Source organism: Platichthys flesus, chromosome 15 (assembly GCF_949316205.1).
Source record: "Platichthys flesus chromosome 15, fPlaFle2.1, whole genome shotgun sequence".
NCBI lineage: Eukaryota > Metazoa > Chordata > Actinopteri > Pleuronectiformes > Pleuronectidae > Platichthys > Platichthys flesus.
Genome location: NC_084959.1, coordinates 13,246,201 through 13,268,439, shown reverse-complemented (window position 1 = coordinate 13,268,439; position 22,239 = coordinate 13,246,201). Strand labels below are relative to the sequence as shown.

At 41.3% G+C, this 22,239-nt stretch overlaps 2 protein-coding genes across 6 annotated transcripts in view; both read right to left on the bottom strand.

Moving 5' to 3' along the window:
• Positions 1-641: 641 nt before the first annotated feature.
• dpf2 (double PHD fingers 2) lies at positions 642-10,095 on the bottom strand. Of its 4 annotated transcripts, none has more exons than XM_062406211.1 (12): positions 9,998-10,095; positions 8,308-8,468; positions 7,915-8,022; positions 7,535-7,713; positions 7,343-7,435; positions 6,652-6,733; positions 6,140-6,181; positions 3,959-4,096; positions 3,714-3,845; positions 3,500-3,612; positions 3,323-3,404; positions 642-2,951 (listed from the first exon to the last, which is right to left on the bottom strand). In XM_062406211.1, the coding sequence occupies exons 1-12, from the start codon at positions 10,027-10,029 to the stop codon at positions 2,869-2,871; spliced, it is 1,245 nt and encodes a 414-aa protein (XP_062262195.1). In that variant the 5' UTR covers positions 10,030-10,095; the 3' UTR covers positions 642-2,868. The 4 variants fall into 4 exon arrangements, with proteins under 4 accessions (XP_062262195.1, XP_062262194.1, XP_062262197.1 ...); XM_062406210.1 differs by having other exon boundaries at positions 7,343-7,442; positions 7,536-7,713; XM_062406213.1 differs by lacking the exon at positions 6,140-6,181.
• Positions 10,096-10,951: 856 nt separating this feature from the next.
• Positions 10,952-22,239, bottom strand: part of sptbn2 (spectrin, beta, non-erythrocytic 2) — a 45,543-nt gene continuing 34,255 nt past the window's right edge. For both annotated transcript variants that reach the window (XM_062406226.1, XM_062406227.1), the window contains 20 exons: positions 21,814-22,016; positions 21,634-21,724; positions 21,373-21,519; positions 20,791-21,054; positions 20,274-20,498; positions 20,107-20,196; positions 19,712-19,990; positions 19,494-19,624; positions 19,195-19,399; positions 18,736-19,110; positions 18,393-18,637; positions 18,164-18,302; positions 17,967-18,051; positions 17,190-17,386; positions 16,931-17,058; positions 16,766-16,841; positions 15,158-15,336; positions 14,799-14,972; positions 14,607-14,649; positions 10,952-14,488 (listed from right to left, as the gene is read on the bottom strand). In XM_062406226.1, coding sequence (XP_062262210.1) covers positions 14,276-14,488; positions 14,607-14,649; positions 14,799-14,972; positions 15,158-15,336; positions 16,766-16,841; positions 16,931-17,058; positions 17,190-17,386; positions 17,967-18,051; positions 18,164-18,302; positions 18,393-18,637; positions 18,736-19,110; positions 19,195-19,399; positions 19,494-19,624; positions 19,712-19,990; positions 20,107-20,196; positions 20,274-20,498; positions 20,791-21,054; positions 21,373-21,519; positions 21,634-21,724; positions 21,814-22,016 — 3,489 coding nt within the window. In that variant the 3' untranslated portion in view covers positions 10,952-14,275. The remainder of the gene's footprint in view (positions 14,489-14,606; positions 14,650-14,798; positions 14,973-15,157; positions 15,337-16,765; positions 16,842-16,930; positions 17,059-17,189; positions 17,387-17,966; positions 18,052-18,163; positions 18,303-18,392; positions 18,638-18,735; positions 19,111-19,194; positions 19,400-19,493; positions 19,625-19,711; positions 19,991-20,106; positions 20,197-20,273; positions 20,499-20,790; positions 21,055-21,372; positions 21,520-21,633; positions 21,725-21,813; positions 22,017-22,239) is intronic.

Genomic DNA, 22,239 nt, shown 5'->3' with positions numbered 1-22,239 from the left:
TTAGTTCCCTTTCTGGGCCTAAACATGGACATATTATGACCATAGTTTGCAGGAAATTCAAAACCCCAAAAAGTAAATCCGGGATAATTTGAAATGGGCGTGGCAAAATGGCTCAACAGCGCCACGCACGGAAACGCCCCTCAGTTAGCTTTCACCGATCCTCATGGAAATGAGGACAGTTGTCATTGGGCATTTCCCACGCTTTTACTTTGACGAACTTTTCCCAGGGACTCCATCAGTTCATCTTCAAATTGAGATGAATGTCACAACAAGTTTGAGATATAAACTACCTCGAATCACGTGTTTTCGTCACACGGTGTGACCGTGGCCTGGCATCAATGTTTGATTACACGAGATCAAAACAAGATGTTTTGTATCTTGGACATACATGTTGCAATCAAAACTAGACATGTAAGACAACATTCGCTGCCTGATGTCTAGACTGTAATTATAACTTAAAAATACAACGCCCCCCTTTTTAATTATTTTTGATTTCAATTTTTTTAATTCAATTTTATTTAAATAAATATATATAAAAAATTGTATTTAATACTCAAATAGTGACCTATGATCTGCCCTACTTCCATGGGTCTCCCATGCTGTGTTCCAATCATCACAAACGAAACAAACGTTACAGCAAGTTATAGTGCTTAGTATTTTATTTTCTTGAAGACAAATTTCATACAATAACATTCCTTTAGAACCCAAAATGAAAAGTCCACCCAAAGAGAATTCACCTACCGAGTAAACATATGAACCTTTTTAAACATTTTTTGTTTTGAACCATACTTGGTATTAAACTGAATTATATATAACCTGACAACCAAAGGTGATCTTCCTTGTTTCTCACTTCTGTCTGAACGCAGCCTAGAAATTGCATTGGTCCATTATTACTTAACCATTCAGTGTTGAAGGTGCCGCTCCCTAGTTTGCCTCTAATCACACTACGGGCTTTGCTTCTCGTTTTCGAGGTTTGGAAGAGAGCGGCTCAGTCCATCACAGGATCAACTAGAAAGCAACTTCCACCTAAGTCCCAAATTGTCCCACACGTCAGGTTTGCAAACATCCAGTACAAAAACAACCTGCAAGAATATTTTAGTAGCCCCTGTCTCTACATAACAGAGGGTTCCAAACGTGATGAGAAAAGAAACCGAGATATATTTGTGTAATTCTTTAGTAATTGTTAGTTGGCTATTGAAACAACATGACAGCATGGTTAATTATATTACACCACTTCCCAACACCATCACCGACCTGACGCTGAGACGACTACAAAGCGTATGAGAGTGCAGATGTTTACTGAGCATGCATTTGTTTTAAATGTAGAATGTGCAGATACTGTAGCAAGACTCTGCTCCGTTCATTACTATCCATCCGTCTGCCCTCAACCGATCTATCTACAGCATGTTTCAACATGTGTTTAAATACTATTTATCTTTGAGGTAAAGTAACTGCCGTAGCAGTTCAGCCGCACATTTTGCTTTAAGCCTTGCCACAGACAGAAACCATTGCATAATAAATCTATGAAAGCAGTGACAAACATAGCTGTCTTTCCATAGGACGAACACATCTTCATATATGTTTACTATATGGAGCCACCATCCACAATTGCTTTCACAGTCGCCTGTCTGTAATCATTTCTTGGAAAGATAATGTACAGTATCGCACATTATAGCCTGAGCAGACTGTATGTGAGTCACTCTCATCCTGGCATATTGCTTTACATTGTCAACAGGTGACCATCTGCATGGTCACATAGTCCTCAGTTACATACAAATTAATCTAGTGGTGTCACATCTGCAGATATCGCATGAAGAGCAAACTGCTAGAACACAGCGCTGAAGACTTTTTATCCATGAACCTGGCTGATAATGAAAGTAGATTTCGTTTTTGATTTGACTAGAATTATCATCACAACTGTTGCACATCTGTCAGAAAAGGGCCAAGTGTGCAGACTGAAGTCAAGTATCACCTTGAACTGTGCAGCTGCAGGAGTTTTGTCAGTAAAGGCCCCAAAGCCTGAATGAAGTGTGTCCTCTTGAACTCTGTGAATCTCGAGTTACCAGCAGCCAAGAGTCAACAACCAGATTCAAGTCTAAACTGCCATCCCTGAAGTCTTTCAGCCTTTGGAGCCACTCTGACTTGCATGTCAGGGTTCTTACTAGTCATCCCTGGTTCGGTGTGTTTGTGTGTGTCGCTGGATGAGATGGAAAGTCTCTTACAGTCTCAGCAGATCCCTTTGACTCTACACAGTTAATCTTCAAATATCAGCAGTGCCACAAAAAGAAAATAAATGGTTGTGGATTTTTCCATAATGATGGGATGGACACTAATTTAAAGACCATTACACGACCAATCTTTTTCCAATCTGTACATACTTCACACTATTATATACCATAGAAATATATAAATACTATAAAACTTTTTTTTTCACGATAAGCAAGCATTGGCATGCTTATTCAATCCGACAAGTTCTATTTCTGCTCTAGTCATAAATCCAGCACACTGCAGAGTAACAACTTTATATCTGTGTATGTGTAGAAAGGCTGAACAATAAGTCATATTTTGCTGTTTATGCTGTGAATCCAAAAATTCAGCACTAATCAAATTGGCTATGTGGCAAAGAGGTGAAAATAAAAATCTCTGGGGCTAAATCGGAGCTTGTAACTGTGTAACAGTCATATCTGAAGCTAAGTGAGACCTGTTTGGTAAGGTGAACCTCCCTTTTCACTATTTTTTTCCCGTTCTGAACACACTCCCTCTGAGGTCAGCTTGTCAGTGGGAGCTCATCATCGGTGTTGAAGGGTAAACCACACATTTGCTGCTGGGACGGTTGAGTGATGAGCGTGTGCGGGGCAGGAACGGCCATCACGAGGGGGGGGCGTTCTGGTTCTGATAGATGGACGCCTTGTCTTTTAACAGTTCCAGACATAGATGACAGCTCCAGCTCCCTGAGCGAGAACACAGACAAATGTTTAGTGTCAGAAATGGTTTAACACAGGGCTAAATGTCATTCTGTATATAAAATAGGATAAATAAAATATTTAAATGAATAAAACCAATAAAATGAATAACATGAATAACATGAATAAAATGAAATAAAATATTTATTTATATTATACCAACACTTTAATAAGACGTTCATACATTTTACTTACAAACTATAAATAGTAATTACAAACAGTGCTGACTAAGAAACACAAGTACACGAATTTCAGTGTTGTCCGACCTGAGGCTTTCAGGGTCTGATAATGTGGTAAATCATGTGCATTCATTATCTTATACTGAGCGGAACACTGTTTCTTTCATGTAGTTCACTCACCCTCTGGAGGCTCAGACATGGGTGGGTTGAGACAGTACATGTGATAGCCTCGATCGCAGTCGTCACAGAACAGAAGCTGATCCTGGAATGAAAGCGATGACAACAACAAACACTTGAGCCTTCGGCCAAAACAACCCGGAGTTTAGCATGCACTGTAATGTCAGTAGGTGAGCTCACGTCATTCTCTGAGGTGCCGCAGATGTTGCAGCACTTGCACTCGATGCACTGCCAGTGGTACGTCTTCACAGCGGCCATCATCACAGAAGTGAACTGCAGGCAAGACGGGTGGCCTGCATAGAGGGAAATTGTTTTATCCCTTTATCTATGCAGATGAAACAGTGGGATTGTTTGTGGAATATTAATAAACAACTTTTTCCTGTCTTGAATGTACCTGAGCGTCCACAGTCGGAGCAGGACACCAACTCCTCGGACTGACCAGTCTTCAGGTTGGTTTTGGAGTCTCCCAGGCAGAAATCACAGTACTTATTAGGCAACGCGAGACCATCCGGGCCTTTCTTGGGAGCTGAGAAGCACAATTAAAACATCAGTAATAATAACAAGGAAACATACAGAACAAGGCAGTCCAGTTGTGCAACAACCAGAGCAACTTAAAAAGGAAACCTCTGTTTCACTTACTTTTAGGCTCATCTGGCAGCGGCCTGGCCGGCTCGTTGATCTCCACCTCCTCCTTCTGCTCACCCTCCTCCTCCGCCAGGTGGGAGTGGGCGTAGTGGTAACTCAGGCCGGGACGGTTCTTGTAGCGCTTCCCACAGACTGCCACCAACAGCAGAAACACAACATGTATGAAAACAATGAAAGCATTAGTAAGTTCCAGGTTGTACAGAGTCAGCGGTAAAAGGAGGGTGACTAATGGAAAGGATGACTGGTCCCTCATGGTGCGTGTGTCATGTTTTTCCCTTCTGACCAATAAACACTGCAAGTCCTGCTGAAAGTAAGAGAAACACCTGCTGTTATTGTTTATTTCCATCATCCAGATTGTTGGATCTTTTGTGTCGATACAAAGACTTGCTTTAAGAAACAGAGCGCTACAGTATCCTACTTCAAACATAACTATGCCTACTGTACATAACAAGGGTCTATCCAAACTTTTAACTTCTCTAGTTTGAAATCTGTGACATAATAGTTATTAATAAATATTGTGTCAACATTTTGTGGTGGAAGCAGCTACCAAGATATATTTAAGTCTAAAAAAGTTTATTTAAACAGACTGTAATGACCCTACAGACAAATATGACCAGACTTAATGTGATTTCTGATATCTCTGCCCTTAGATACTGAAATAGTGCAACAAAAAAAAAAAATCATCTGTAATGCAGCGAAGTGATGACACCCCCCAGACAATGTGGTATTTAAAGAATCCTGAAAGGGTTTTATGTGCTATGTACAAAATAAATATTATTTGATCCGATTGGTCAGCTGACCCACGTTCTTGTGATTGGTCAATCACCTAGAGCATGTGTCAGAAATGCCATACCTCCTGATCAGCTGTAACCTCTAACCATAAGAACAAGGATGATGGTCTAGCTAACCAGTAGGTGGCCATGTTACTTGATATTTGAGGACATTGACACTTAAAGGAAAAAAGCGAGCAATGCAAACAAAGCATTCAAGGCGATTCTCGATGGGAGAAGCCTGGGGCCAAATTTGACATGCAGACAAAACTGTATGACACGCTAAAGGGAGGGGAAAACCCTGAAAACACAATAAAGACGATGAAATGTGTTGGCCTGTACTGATATTAGAGGTGAAGAAGTCTGGGGAAATGTAGAACATGCTGTGGAGGCGATATTTCTATGCAGGTGTTATCACATCGTCTGTGGCAGTAATGTATTAGAGCTCAAAAGGATTAAATCTCAGGCTCCGAGCTACTGCAAAGGTGGGCAATCTCTTAGACACTGGTTTTAACAAAGTAACTGACGTGCAGTATCTCACTAGTGTTAAACATAAATAAACTAAGAAATGTATTGGTATTTTGTAAGGGTATATGACCTCAGCTCCTTACCTTCGATATGAATGTTTCTGATCAGAGTTTACACCATCAGAGGGGGAACGAGAGGCCAATGGGATAGTGTGAGGGGGATTATTTGACTTTAGGGAGACAAAGACGCCAATGTGAGCAGCCGTCGTCACAGGAGGTATGTGAGGTCTGTCATAAGATAACACCAAGGGACAAAGTACTTCTTCTTTCACTACCATCATTTTCTAATTTCATTCCCTTAAAACCCCCGTGCTCCGTTTCTTCTAACTGCTATCTAAAGGAATAAGAACTCTATGGGACAGTTTTCTAAAGAATATGCCCCAAAGGTCAAACTGGCCGTCAAACGCACAGGCAGCAGTTCACGCTAAAACATGGAACACTGAATAAAACCTAACAGGGTGCAGGTGTGGTGAGAAGTAAGAGGAAAAAGTATAAAGCAATCAAATTGAACGTATTAAATAACAAGACAAAAGACAAAGCACAGAGAGAAAAAAAACAGGAGCAGGAGCAATACTCTAGATTATCTAACTCTGTGGGAAGTAAAAAAAAAAAAGGAGTTTATCTCTTACCGGCTGCATCTGCTCATATATTTGTCTGATTAGAGACAACAGCTTAAACAGGGAGTATAATAACAGCGTTGACCTGAATCTAAATCTGGTTAATTATGATTAAGTAAATGGCTTAGGAAAAAACTTGTATCCAATGTACTGAACTACAAAAGAGGGCAAATGTACTTGGTAACACACAGAAATAAAAAACAGGCAGTGAAGACAAAAGACAAGGCAGACAGGAGTAAAAAACGAATGAGAGAAATATACCTCTTTCAGAAGGTTTTGAAATATGCTTTTGTTTGATAGTGTCTGAAAGAGAGAAGAGAAGAAGAAGAGAGCACAGACAGAGACTCAGAGAAATAGGACCATAGACCGACAGGGAAGTGCAGGTGAAAGTGAAAATGCTTCATAAAGAGAAAAACCTAATCATATCAAGCAAGTACACAGTTGGACAAAACCGAAGGAGTCGAAGAAACCCCCCCCCCCCCCGTACATGAAAGATTTGAGATGCAAGTATAAGAGAGATTTGATATCCTAATGACAATCAGAAACAGCACAACTAAGCTGAGACTAACTATAGAGACGCTCAGATAAAGGAAGTCTAAAAGCAGAAGGGAATAAGGAGGAGGACAAGAGAAAAGGGAGAAAATGTATAGGCAGATGATAAAGAATGAGGTGCTAGGGCAAAGTACCTTGCTTCATTAGATTACAAACATTACAGCTATTAACATGTCGTTAACTTGAGTTCACATGTTCCCCTCTCCACCAGCATGACTCACTGTCACAGGCGAACGGCTTGTCCCTGTCCTCCTGTGCTGCTGTGTCCAGCTTCTTCCTGGTGCTGCTGCCCACTCCTCGACCCTGAGCACAGACACATCAACAGTCGGGCTGGTTTTAAACACAAACTCATTACCATTAATGGCAGTTGTTCTTATTCTTAAATCCCAGAATTGATCTTTGCATTTTCCTAATGAACAACAAATGAACTAAATGTTGTGCATGCAGTGTTTACCTGTTGTGAGTGGTACATTTAGGGCTGTTTGATTTATGAGATGTCGACAAATTGAACTATTTTCTAAACAGGCATTTTCCGCTCAGTATAAAAAAATAAAGCATAACATCCGTAAACAAATGACAAAAAACACTCAAACAAGCATGTTGGGTCAGCAGGTAGCGATCAAATTCAAATACCAGAGAATAACATAGTGAGCATGCTGAGTGAGCTTAGGTCTAAGTCATGGAGGTGGATTGTTAATTTGAATACACCCCATGTCAATAGCTGGTAGATGTTTGCTTTTTAAAAAGTTAATATCCCATCCTGGAAGTTACATGATAGAATCTGACTGGACTTTGTGAATTGAAATTGAATTGGGAGATCAGAGCTGATATGTGTAAGCCCAAAGGCTGTGACACACATGGAGTTGATGGACTTATTGAGAAGGTGTATTCCTGTCCGAAGATGTTATTTACCTTCCCTTTCCCTTTGCCTCTTCTTTTAGGTGTATCTTCCTCATAATCTTCATCGTCTAGGTCGTCCAGGAAGTCTTCAGGCTCGACGATTTTCTGTGTCAATGCAATAAGACAACGAGGCAAATAGTTGTTAAGTAAAAGGAATTTCTTAACTCTAAAGTTATCTTGTGCCCAACGCCAAAAATTAAAAACCTTTCTGATCCGAGCTGCAGGGGTCAAGACTCCAGTGTAATCACTCGTGTTTGAGTCTTCTTCAGACCCTCGGATCTCTGTGGTCGTACGTTTGTCCAAGGAATCTCCCTTCAGCAGGGCCTCCAGGCTGCTGCCGTCCGACGACAGCACAGTATCCTTCTTCACTGCTAAATCCACCTCTATGAATACAACAAAGATGCAAGAAGAAAAACTAAACGTTGGAATACTTGTATATTGACGGACTAAATCACATTTTAAAATAAAAAAAAGGTAGTACTTATTTGATTAGCCCATAAAATTACAACTTTTATAGCCTTTCATAAAGAGGACACGGTTCAGGGAACCAAGCAGAGCTAAATTCTGTCCATTCATGTCAATACCTGACTTGACAGAAGGGAAGACAAGTCGGGGGTCATCTGGAGGATGAGATCGCCGTTTCTTCCTCCATCTCCTGGACGGGTAGGTGTAGAGCTGCCCTGGAGCCATGCCTGAGGGACAGAATTATTGTGTTCAACAATCAATAGATAAATATGAAATCATCTCTACATCAATTTTTCGGTTTTATTAAAAAAGCTAAGTGGGTATATCTAGATATATGCATTCACACTTTAGCTTGTTGTATGAATATATATGACTTATTTTCCTAAAATATTCTCTCTACATAAATTTTCTCTTACTTCTGTTAAAACACTTCTAATAATGACTGCAAGTGAACTTCATGTTCTAGGTCTTAACCTTAGACAATGTTCCAGTGAACCTGCTTGGTATCTCACCTGGTCCCCTGTGTCTCTTCTCCATCCAAATGTAGCAGTTGCTCTGAGCTACGCCGGTCTGCGAGTCGAGGAACGGCATCCGGACACTCCTCTCAGCACAGAGCCTGGCGTTGTAGTTGTGACATTGCTCCATTGCATCTCTGTAGTACTGCTCCCCGAGCCTGACAGAACCAAACCAGAGTCAGACACCGGTTAAAAGACGAATCAGCAGGCTACTCCATAAAGAGAGAGGACCCACTTCGAACTTCTGAACCCCTCTGACAGTTTCTTTGTTGTGCTCCCACCTTAAGCTCATTCACCAGACAATGTCTATGTACTTCAAAAGGAGATAATTTGTGACAGGGCAACAGCAGGTTCCCTGTTTGTTGGTACATCAACAAAAAAAAGCCTGGCCGTCAGCACAGTCAAAAGTGAGCTGTGTTTTCATCATAAATAAAGTCAAACAGGCTGCTTACTTGAATATATCTACTATACTACATGTGATAAGTGTTCAGACATAAACATTACATTGATATTTTAAATCATATCCATATACTGTTTTAATGTATGTATATACTCAAAGTTCTTTAACTATTACATAGTGAGTGTATATGATGGTTATAAATACATATTTTACTTTATAACAACACTATTATTATAACTTTAAGCTGTGCCATTATTATTATTGTTACTATGCTATAACAGTACATTATTAATAGTATGTAGCGTGTGCACTATTATGATTATTATTAACATTACTATAAATATTACAATCATTTCACCAGGATGTCATTTACACCATTCTTTACACAGTATCTCGAGTACCTTTGAACCTTGTGTATATAATATCTCATTCTGTTGTAGTTTGAGTTTTTATTTGCACTTCCACTGCAACTTGTATATTTACTCTAGGTATGTTTACTTTGTATTTCATTTTATTTTGATAAATCCGGCTGCTATGCCAATTTAATTTCCCACCAGGGATCATCAGCGTCATCAGCCCATCCATCTAGGGTCATGGCACAAGGACATTTAAATGATCGGTGGAGAAGAAAACAGAGGAAAGTTTTGGCAGAAACTTAAATGTTTAGTTTGCAGTGAACACAAAGTGCAGACAGCGGAAATGGAAGCACGTTCCGAACCGGCTGCTGAGACTCAGTGGAACCTTCGGACACTTCCGCAGAGTAGCTGCATGACATTCAGAGCTGTCACGCATCTCCAGCGTCCAGCGTGACACGGGGCTGGGGGGGGTGAAGCGGGCTTTCATTCATTCTCCACCGTGTGTCCGCTGACGACGTGGGCCACCACTACTACTACTACTACTCTTCACTTTAGCTTGTTAGCGTGCGGCTAGCTGCTGCCCTCCACTGACGTTAGCACCGAGCGTAGCGGGGAGCCGCGGACTTCCACGGACACAACAGGTGACTGTGCGACCTCTGCGGACGTGTTTACTGATAAACAACAACATGCTCCGTCACACGGACTCGTCGGTGCCTGTTTGACAAACGTCAAAACTGCGTGTTCGCTGACTTCCACTCCCACACCAGGATGTGAGCACACACGACGGCTCCCACGGGCTAACCCCATTAAGTCACTGTGGCTAAACTAGGCTAAGCTAGGCTAGCGACACGCCGCGTGGAGTGTGAGGGAGTCGTGACGGTGTGCGCGAGGTAGGACGAAGGTTAGGAAGGAATAAAGGTGCAGCACTTACAGTTTGACAACATTCTCAACAACAGCTGCCATCTTGCTTTGACACACGGGGGAAGTGGCTCCGGGGAACTCTGCCCTCTGCGAGGACTTGTAGGCAACAGAGAGCGATCAGCGTGGTGTCGGGAGCCCCCTGCTGGTACGGATGCGTCACTGCAGGAGTGGTCAAAAAGCTGCGATTCTGCAGCTGAATTATTCGTTTTTAATTTATTAAAAACAGATGATGGTACTAAAAATGCTAAAGATACACAATATGCTTTTTATAGGGCTGCACAGCAAGTCACAAAATGAAAAGACAATTTTAAGCCCACTCGAGTTTTCACTTGTGATCAAACTTCTTCTCTAGACTAGGTGGAAAGTTGTTCAACTTCAAGTAGAATTATGCTAAGTTGAGTACTTAGCTCCGCCAAGGCCCAACAGTCCCCTTATACAATTATATTTGAATTCACTAGATCTGGATTTCTATTTGTATCGGCACTAATTGCACACAATTAGGAGCTGCTTCAGAGTTTTATTATGGGAAATGGGAAAATCTTTGGATTTTGACTCACTCCAAGCTATCTCAACTGTTTTTTAAAAATAAATCTGGCCTTTGTGATTCCGGCAACTTCATGGAAGCACAATATTAACAATATTACCCCATTTAACCAGGTACACAACTTCTAAATGAACCACATTTTTTTATCAATTATCTTTAGTTTGATTAGACATTTCTTTTCTTGTCTTTGCTGTGCCTGCTCATTGTGGGACCTAAGCTGTTATCTCAAGGTGTGAACGGACTTAACTTAATAAAAATAAAATAGAGTAGTTGAGGTTTATTAAGACACTTATTTAAACAGTTGAGTCCCAGTTTAATAGTTTGCATTTTATAGATTTGTTAAGTGACTATAATTCAAACATCTAACTTCTTCTCTCTGTTTATCACATTTTTTCAACATACAAAAACCCAACATCCACATTTGTTTCATTAAACCATGTTTTATTATTCCTAATATTAGATGTAGATACACAAGTCAACAAACATTATTTTCGTTTCGTAATGAAAATGCTCCACAGCACACTGACATCGTGTGGAAGGGTCTGGTATTACAGACACGTACCTGAAAATGGACAGCAGTTATACTTTTTGCAATAGGTTGCATTAGTAACAGTAGTAGTAATAGTAACAACAGTAGCAATAATGATAATAACAGCAATTAATAATAGTAGTGGTATTAACAGCTCTGAATTACAGAGGGAGGAACAGACATTCGTCAAAAGTAAATCAGAAATGAAGGTTGTCGAACAGGCTTATCAAATGCTGCAAGACAGACTACTGGAGGAAAAAATACAAGCTCCCACTAGACAGCAAAGATCCTGCCTTCTTCTAAAAAAAGGAAGCTAAAATTATCACCAGTCTGTTTTCACTCATATCTAATACTCAACAAGTAAAAGTTGTAATTCTTTCTTCATGAAGTTCTCCGTTGTGACAAGTTCTCTCATAACCAGACTCATCTCTTTGACATCAATAATACACACGTCCCATGTTCTGCTCGAAGCTCACCAGTAGCACAGTGTTACTTTTGTTTTGTTTTAAAAGGGTGCCATATGCAACATCGAATCAGCCAGCTGAGGACATTCCCACAAGACTGGATCGCCAAGGTCATTCTGCATTGAATATACAGAACAGTACCAATGTGTGTGTGAAAGAAAGAGAGAGAGCTTGTGTACAGTGTGTCAAGGACGTTTTTGCTTCACGTGACCAATTTGGCCCAAAACTAAATTGAATTTTCACACATTCAAATGAGCTGATAAGAAAACACACCTGTGTGAGCTATGAACTTGAACTCCCTATAACAGCGAATGGAGGCTGTGCAGTGCAGTGTTCACTACAGCCAGCTCGTCCACTGGGGGAGAATGATTCATAGGAAATTGTGCACGATGTGCTAAACTGCGTCGGCTCACTCGTGTATGCAATGACCTCGTTGACCGGTTGAACTTTGAGTTTGAGGTTACTTAAAGTGGACTGTCTCTATAGGGAGCTCTGTCACGCACCCTGGATGCTAAGTCCCACTGACAGAGACAAGGCAATGTTAGGTGGTGTCAAATTAACCCTGATCACTAATCGTCTCAAAGTGGATGTCGGGTGTCGGATTTGAACAGCGTTTGCACATTCGTTAGGAACTGGAAAAATAAGGCCGACCAGCTTAAACTGCAACCGAATGCAAGTTTACTTCCCCCTGTGTGTGTTATCACAACAGTTTGGTGTGACATTCCTGTGAACTCATCAGCCCTGCAAAGGCCTGTGACACATCCAGGCTACTTTCAACATTTAGGACAGGTCAAATTATTGTTTATCTGCAAAATATGCAACCCACTCAAGGTTTTCAAAAAAAAAAATCTTCTTTTTGCTTTTTGGCAGGTACAAAAGGCAAATTAACACCTGGATTTAAGTGAGTGACTCGACCAAACAGTTACCGACCCCTCCGATGGTCTCTAGATGTTTCTTTGTAATTGAGCTACAGTCTAGTTTCACAATATACTGTAAATGCATCTTTCCTATCAATTATGTTCAGTATTTGAGGAGCCTAAACACAAATCTTTGTTAGATTGCCATTATATCTTGGATGAATGTAAATGCCAATTACAGATAATTGGTTGCTCTCAACCCTGAATATGAAGTGATTACACCAACACAGAAGAGAACAGATGAGACACATCGAGTATAAACTTACACGAAGTCATGCCACATATGCGAGAGCGCAAAGCTCGTTTCAGAGAGAATTCAGGGCTTCTCCCTCTGTTGATTCATTTCTTACCTGCATATACAATCCACTGACATACATTAGATCATTGCCACAGGGCACACGTTTAACATTCTTATCATTAGTACTAAGAAAGCTTTCTTTAAGACTTGTTGAATGGGAGGTGGGTTTGTAAAAAAAAGGGTTCAGTGTATCTGTAGTAGGTTCAAGTAAGGCTCACTACACCTCTCTCTGTCAAGTAGCACACAAACCATATTCTTCACTGCCTATCACTTCCACGCCCCTCATTTCACCTGCAATAAGACCCGTCAGCTGTCCTGCTCACATGTGCATCAGCTTTTTATCTACACACTGCCCCGTGCCTTCACAACAGCAGATGGAGGGAGAACAGAAATAGATATTGAGAGAAACAGAAATAATGAAACCGTCTTGAGGATCTTCATTGTTAATTTCTTCTGACATATAATAAAAAGCAACAAAAAAAAGAGAAAAGAAAAAAGGCATTCTGAGGAAATAATTCCAGTAATATTGTGAGTTTGAGTTTGTCTGGCTTTTGTCTACATTTGCGTACCGAAAAGCAGCATCAGCCTGGCCACGTTTAATTAGGAATAACATAAACGTGCAAAATCCACAGCACCACAACTCACACACACGCTCACACACACACACACTAGAAAACTAATCTTATCTGCTTTGTACAGAAAAAAAGCTGAAAATTAAGCAGAAAAGATCGCTCAAAAGAAATAATCAAATACAGGCAAAATTATAGATAAAATAAAAAATAAAACCACTTATTAAATATATATATATTTATATATCATTTCCCAATGAAACGTGTGATCACTTACTGCACGCTGCTAAAATTCAAAGAGTTTTATTTTTTCTCAAAACACCTCAATAACTGTCATAAAAGAAATACATACAAGGGCAAGCCCTACATTCTCCACTAGTGAAACTAAATTTATTTCTCTCCCCAACATGAATCAAGATCATCTACTGTCAAATTAGTTTTCTCAAACCAGCAACAGCAAAAGATAAATAATAATAATAATAATAGCAATAATATTGGTCAGGTTAATAACATCAATACCGAGAACAGAAAAAAAAGACTGATGTGATCCTTCCCAAAGAGAGAGCACTTAAGAGTGAGGGCAATAAAACCATCATGCTGAAGAGGAGATTGGAAGTGAACTGGGCCTGGATCCCTGCTAACGACAACCAGACCTGTTACTGACTCACACTGAGCTCTGCTGGTTGGCTGAAACTGCCTTTGGATGAGGGCTTTCATTGTTGGATGCAGATAAATGTGAAATAAGAACTGGGTGAACGAAAAAATAAATGACAGATAAAAATGGCGAGGGAGAGAAAGAAAAGAAACAAAGTTCACTGTGTGCCACGTACAGTAGCTGTGGACAAATTCCTTGGGGCCTGCACTGAAAGCAGTGTGTTGGTTTGACCTGTTTGTACTTTTCATTCTGCCTGCTTCACTGTGTTGAATTTTGAGAAATCTAGTTTCCATCACTGATTTTACAAGTGTTCTATTTCTTCTTGCCAAAGAAGCTGAACCTCTTCTCTCGATCCTTGTCTTTCCCCTCTTTGTTGCGCATGGTGACGCCTCCAGCATCAACTGAGCTGGGGGAGATGGGAGGCATCGTCATGGCGCGGCTGATGGCCCGTGGAACTCCGGGTGAGTCTCCTGATCCTGTTGGAATGGAACTGAGGATGGAGCTGATCCAGGAGCTCATTTCCGACTTCAGACAGACAGAAAACATTATTATAGGTCAGACAGATGCCCGCAAACAAGATATTTATCCACAAATTTATAAATGGTTTTATTTTATGAATGTAATACTGTCCTATATATCTCACCTCATCCTTGGCTTGGAACAGGTACTCTTTTCCATCCCCTAGCCTGCAGACACAGTCGAGGAGGTGAATCATTAGTCAGAGAGAAGCTATGTAGTCTAATTCATGTCCCACTGTTTTGTTATTTGCTTGGCATTTCATCATGATCTCTTATTTTATCCATGAAATCCAGCAGTGTGACAGCAGTTCTCTTACCTGAGCTTGAACACATGTTTCCTCTTCTTATAGCCGTTTGCTACCTCACACACAGCCTCGCCGAGGCTGATGGGTACCTCTCCATGATATGGAATTCCGTTGCTGGCACTCTTGCCATCTTTATAAAAACCAAGACTTCCTTTTCTTAAGACACAGTACACGTTCTGCCAAGACCTATGGGAGCAAATAAATGGCATTGGAAACAGCATGTGTTGCATACAAAAACAGAAAGTACAATTTTTATATCTAGAACAATTTTTTAATTATCTTCCATTGTTATAAATTCTTAAAACCTCTCTGAGTGTCTGCCCTCTCCTAGGTCTATTGTGTTGTCTGACTCCCCTCTTAAGAACACTCACCTGGTAGCTGCCTTTCTGCTGTGGGACTCCATCTCCTGTTTTCGACAGAGCATCCCCTCCATGGTGTCTGGCTCGGACTCTGCTCCACCCCTGCCTGGTAACGTTGCAGACGGCTCGAGGCGAGAAGATGCCAGCCCACTGTCTCTACCTGGCCCGTTCACCGACTCCGACTCTGAGCCCTGTGGTGCAAACCAGACGTGAATGTGGGTATAATGAGGTAGAGAAAAAAAAAAAACCTTGAGTGGATGGAAGCAGTGAGCAGCAACGCAACCATTCACAGCCATACATGAAGAGACATGATGACGTAAGCGCTGATGACAGTGTGTGATTACCTGAGGTAACAGCAGAGCATGGGTTCCACATGACCACAGTTGCAGTACACTGATATTTAACAGGACATTTAAGTCACTTATATGCGTAAGACATAGTTAAAATGAACACACATCTCGGAAAGGTGCATCCTATAATTAACACCCATATTTGTTTTTAGAAAAAAGATAAAAATGTACCAAAGGAACCTTTTAAATATATTAGTGAGAGATTAATCTTAACACTCTGAATAGCTCCCTGAAAATATCAGTAAATCTCTCTACTGTCTTCAGTGTCTGGCCTCTCTGAGGTCCATTATGTTGCACCTGCCAGACTCACTTCATAAACGAATAAAGGATGACACCACCTTTAACAAAAAAATGTTTACCATATGAATCTTAAATATGAAATAGTTCTATACAATACTAACTCCTATAATACAACACACCTCGTCTACAAAGAACTGATAATTGACTCCATGAAACGACTCATCACAAAAAGTGTACACATAAAGGGACAGACTAAAACAAACTACACATAAAAAAAGCTTTGAACAGCTATGATATCACAAACTTTACAACTCTGGGCTCCACATTTAAATTTACTCCTGTCCTGGTCAATATGAGCACAAATGCACCTGCAGGCAGCATATGTCATCCATGAAGACAATCCCCATGAATCTGCATCATGCTTTTAAACAGCAATGGGGCTCATTGTATAAACAAAATTAAAATAAAAAAGCAATGGATTGCATCTGTGATAGAGAACAATGGCTGGTCAAATAAAGAGGCACTGCAGTTGACCAGGAGCTGAGCAGAGGCTGTGAGGGGCACGACGGGGAAGCTACAGAGCCAAATCCACGGCTTGGTACTCACACGCTCCGGATGCTTTGGCTTACACACACGTTTAGGATCTGATTTCTTTCCCACTGACAACGGTAGCGATAATGACTGCTGGTAAAAACGTAATAAAAATTGTTAAAATGTCTTTGTATGGGGCCGGAATCTGATCAGTTCAGTTAAAAACCCAAAGTAAACATGTATTTTCATTTTATTCATGGTTTGCTGCAAACTCTTAACATATTTGTATATTTTGCAGGGAATTGATACCAAGTGAGTGTTTCGAGGCAACAACGATGCAAGTTACCAATATTTTAAACTATTGTTTCTCTGTTGAACTTTAAAACAGATTTAGTCAAATAAATCCAGGGATGACAATATGGAAAAAGCATTACAGTACATTACACATAAGATTATTTGAAAATCTTTAAAATAATTATCAGTGCAACATATGTCTTACCTGAGATGTGTCATTATCACTATGTACTCCATTCACTGACACATCCTGATTGAGGGTGGTCTGGTCCAGACTGGTTCTGTGTTTAAAGAGATGGGGAAACCCTGTTAATAGCAAAAAGATAAAATAGATCACAACCATTGTGCTCTTCTCATAAGCCCCCTTTACCTGGCTGCCGAATCATGTGGATGACTTTCTGCCTCAGACTGTGCCACTTCTTCGACTGGGGGTGGTGTGGGGGGTCGGCGAGCCCTCTCCTCTTCCTCTCGCCTCCTCTGGATCTCCTGCTCCTCAAGCTGAAAAATGACAACGCAGTGGTGTTATTTAAATAAGTGAGGGCATTCTGTATATAGTGCAACTACCAGGCCAGGCAGAAATCTAACCAAGTTGTGAATTGTTCATGTAATTAGGATGTATCTGTACTTACTGTAGTGAGTTTCTCCAGTAGGACAAAGCGATCTTCCCAGGCTGAAGCAAGTTTTTCAAAGGCCTCGTGACGCTTTATAAGGCTCTCGACCTCGTCCACATTTGCGCCCAGCTCTGCTGTTCGCACCAGAGGTTCTTGACCTGCCAACCAAGACTCTGCCACACAGGCATCCCGTCCAAACTGCAGCACCTCCAGCACTGAGATGCATAAACAAAGAGGGAGGATATAAATAAATAGATAGTGAGTCAGCCGTACATCCTCTTACTTAACAAACACACAACAGCTCTTAAGCTTCTTCGATTTCAGAGAGACTGTTGGTGAAAGGAAGGACACCAAAGCAAATGGGGCCACAAGAGATAAACAATAAAAACATGTGTAGGCAAACCAAAAAAGTTAATCTTGGTACTGCTTTAGCAATAGCGTAATCAATAACAGAAAATACATGGAAGTAGACGTGCCTTGTAGAGTATGTGTAGTATCAACGTTGGAGCATTGTGTAGTTTACCTCACAAGTACAGACAAAAGAAAAAATAATGGCTGCCATGATAATTTTGTAAAGTTGAACTGTACAATTAGAGTATGTAATTGGATTATAAATTGCTAGGTGGTGTCTTTGTCCCAGGCCTTCAAACTGGACATACCTGTTTGTATTTTCTTTGCTATCTCTAACCTGTAGAAACCTGCCCACATTAATTGATCTCTTGCGTTTTTTCACAATCGCACAAATAGATTGAATGTCCCCTTGCACGCACTTTAACACATGTTAAGCATGCTTACCAATTTGTAGATGGTCCATCTTGTCTAGCCAGTTTTTGTTGATCCTGTCTCTCTTTTCCTGGAGCTGAACCAGTTTCTCCCGAATCTGAGAATCAAAGAATATTCAGGAACATTAAATAATAATATGTGATCATGTTTCTTCTTACTCAAAACATGCCTGAATATAGCAATAGTGAAAGTGACCTATTGTATAATACCTCATCAGCTGCATAGTGATTGTTGTTAATGAGAGTATTTCCCATCTCAGTACAGGCAGTAAAGCTGTCAACCCTGGTCTCAATCTCTGACTTGATGTCCTGATGATTGGCAATGACCAGCCCTGCAGATGATACATCCCTGGGACAACAGAAAGGAGAAAGGTGAATGTTAAATATAAAAACGTACCACTGATTACAACAGAATTCATAATGATAAAATGACATTCACCTTGGACTGTCATGTGCGTCAATTTGCAGGTTGACGCCATCCATCCATAGCATGAGGTCTCGCACCATGTTGAAGAAGCGGAACTTCTCCACCGTGTCCAGCAGGAGGAGCCTGCGGGCCTGACCAGCCTCGAGCAAGCCCTCCCAGGCAGAAGTCACAGCATTTTCACTCCTGTTAATGTCATCAGCTTTCTCTCCAGCATAAGCCTTCTGCAACCGGGCTGCATCCTCTTGCACCTGGTTCACCTACAAGGTCAAGAGGGAATTGGGGACATTCAGTATTCTATTAAAATAGCTCTAACTCGAATCTTGCGTAAACATCTCTTTATCAACAGATAGCTGACCTGTCCACTGAGGGCCTGGATGTCATGTTCAAACGTGTTGTGCTGCCTGTGTAGATGCTGGACAGTGTTCAGGTCACGGCCAAGGTCAGAAGGCAGTGCCTCATGCTTTTCCTTAACACGTCCGAGCACCTCCATGGCATCCTGATGGAAGCGGTGCAACTCGTAGGAGGCAGCCAACATTTGTGTGCGTGTGTCGATCAGCTCCAGCAGATCTGCCCAGGCCTCATTTAGACCATCCTTCCACTCAGCTACACTGGCATTCTCAGGATGACCCGACTCAATCAAGTCATCTGCCAACCCATTTACACCATCTACTCGCTCTTGGCCAATAGTGCTGGTGTCACGAGCAAACTCCCTGAACTTGTCTCTCAGCATCTGAAGAGAGAAAATCAGGGAGAATGTGAGCAACATAATTAATTCAGCCAAATTAATTTGTCGGAAAAAAAAAAAGAGACCCACTGTGACATGTTCATAGTCCTGTCCTAGTTCATGGGAGCCGGCAACCACCTCCCTCTCAGCAATCCACTGTTCTAGGTCATCCACCTCCCGCTTCAGCTGGGTCAGCCGCAGTCTCTCCTGAAGCCGGCCACGACGCTCCTCAGCGAGGTCTTTCAACCCGGCATACAGTTTGTCCACTTGGGCTTGCCGTAAGTTGATTCTCTCACTGTTAAATGAAAAATTAAGGAAAGATTTGTCAGTGGTTGGTGTATAACTTTTGCTTAGGAAAGGCATGTGTCACTGTCAATATTCTACTTCACCTCTCTGGGTGTTCACTGGTGACCATGAGACGGCTGCTATTGGCTAGCTGGTGAATGGTTTGGGCGTAGTCCTCAAGTGCCTGCTCCAGGATCTGGTGCTTCTTGACCATCACTAGTGCGCTTTGCTCGTCCTGAGAGAAAAACAGGAAATTATCAAGTTTTCCCAAGACATAAGATTGTGAACCAGTGGCAAATCTTGTCTTATTTTGTCTTTGTACCTTGGCCTTTTCTTCTGACATCATGTGTAACTCTTGTTCGCCCATCCAAGCTTCGGCCTCCGCTGCATCAGCATAGAACTGCTGGGCGCGATTGGCCTCTATTAAACGTGCATGACGTTTGTCTGTCTCGCCAATCAGTTGGTCCCAAAGGTCGTTCAGCTCAACAAGACGCTCCTCTAGGACAGACTGTCTCTCACCATCGACCTGGCTCTGAGTCTCCCCTCTTCTGTGGATGTCATCAATGCGAGGCTGGTGGCCCTGGATCTCCTTCTGTAATGTCTGATTCAGAAACAGAGAGGGTGTTCACTGATGTTTTGCAGCTACATTAAGATAAAGATAATTGTATGTCCCTCTTAACTATGATTATATCATCCTGCATGCAAAAATCACTTTACCTGGTTCTTCTTGATAAGCAGCTGAACAGTAGGCAGATCTTTTCCATGGTCTGTGGAGTTAGCCAGGGGCATCCTCTCTTTCACCCATAGCTGATAGAAAAACAGACTGAGTAAAACTCCAAACTTCTTTATCTAATATTTGTAGTCAGACAGGTAATCCAACTCACAATTTCATCCTCCAGATCTCTGTTGAACTGATGTGCTTCTTTGGAGGCGAGTAGTCTCTGTCTCCTCAGTTTGAGAGGCTCCTGGAGGTTTGAGAAGTTGTCAGTGACACGCCTTTGCTGACCATCTACCTCTGCTAGACCAGCGTCCTCCTGGGACAGCGCCAGAGCCTGAGACTGCAGGGACTGCACCTCCTTCTCTCTGACCTCCATCTGGTGCTCCAGCATCTATACACAGACAGTAAAAAGATGTAAGAAGGAAAGGCATTTGGTAGTCTCCAATACACAGATTTGGCATGTTCTACCACATGCACTGAAAAATATATTCAACAGAAAGTACAGATTTGATTATTTTATTGCTTTAGGTTTTTCACGACATTGAAATCCATATTTTTGACAAAAGGTGTTTTGTGTCCATGAGAGCTACTAATTGTGCCATATGATATTAAAGATCCATTCTACAACAGTAATTATTGATTGTAAAGATGATATGGACATGTTTTGTTGCAGTGTCGTCTACCTGGTGCTTCTTGAGCAAGATGTTGACACTGGTCAAATCTTTGCCGTATTCGTCATTATGCAGCTGACCCTCGAGGTTCTTCAGCCAGACATCTAGAGAGGAGCAGCTCTGTGTAAAGAGCTCAGCCCGGTTAGCATCGAACAAACACTGGGCCTTGGTGCGTGTGGTGCCTTCCAGCTCCTCCCACTGACGCTGTAGGTCCTCCAGGGTCTGCTGGACAACAGGTTTCAGCTCAGGCTTCTCTGCCACCAGAGCCTGACCCTCCTGTTAGAATCAGGAAACATACACACGCTTATATTTTAATTAATTACATTAGTATAGCTGTAATTGGCCACGCGAAGGCAAGCAGACTGGCGCCACTGTATAATAACATCAATATAAATTATCCACTACAATTACATAACAGTCATGTAACTATCAGCAATCATTTCCACCACCTGTCCACATATCAAACACAAACCCGATTGCCACCACCTGTCCACATATCAAACACAAACCCGATTGCCACCACCTGTCCACATATCAAACACAAACCCTATCACAAAGTTTACCCTTTTTTAATTAGATTCATTTTAGTGTCACCTTGTCAATTTTATCCAGCCAGTCTTTGTTAGAGGCCAGCTCTGCCATGAAGGCCTGGTGCTTCTGCCACTTGCTGTGAAGATTTCTGGCCTCATCATAAGACATGTCCTGTGCCGTCAGCATCTTCTCATTGATCCACAATGTGAGCTATGGAGGAGAGGAGTGGAGAGAATTTCAGAATAAGCATTATCAACTTCACATGTTAAAACATCTTTAATCATTATGCTATTATTTCATTTAATCTTTAAAAGATGTTTTTACCTCTTGCCCATCTTGGAGGAAGTGTTGAAGTTCACGATTGTCCTTAAGCTTTGTCAGCAATTCATTTGCAGACTCCTTATTCTTAAAATGCCTGGAGAAAATTAAGGAGAAAATTAGCCACTCTTCAAATATCTATTTGAAAAAGAAAAAAACATTTCTGATTTCTTTACTGTTGCTAACCTTTCCTGGATAGAATCAACTTTTTCCTGGATCTTATCAGAGTTTGCATTAGAGTCATTGATGAGTCGCCTTCCGTTCTCCACTACACCAGTTATCTTCTCCTCACTGGCCTCTGTGGTAGTGAGGAAATCCTCATGCTTCTTAATGGCCTCTTCTGCTCCCTGTAGACTGGCAGGCATCTCTGTATGGGACAGCACATACTCCTACACAAAAAGGAAAGGAATGTTAAAACATTTATTGTATTCAATTATCAAGTTCCAATGATTTTTCTTTATTTTGTCACTTTGAGTGATAAATTGATGAAACAAGCAAAAAGTGATAATCATGTGCTGCAGCTTTTGGGTTATTGTGAACTTTAACTCACCATTTGATTTAGGTGTTACTAAGAATTAAACAGTAGTTGATTCATCTGATTCTGATTCTTAT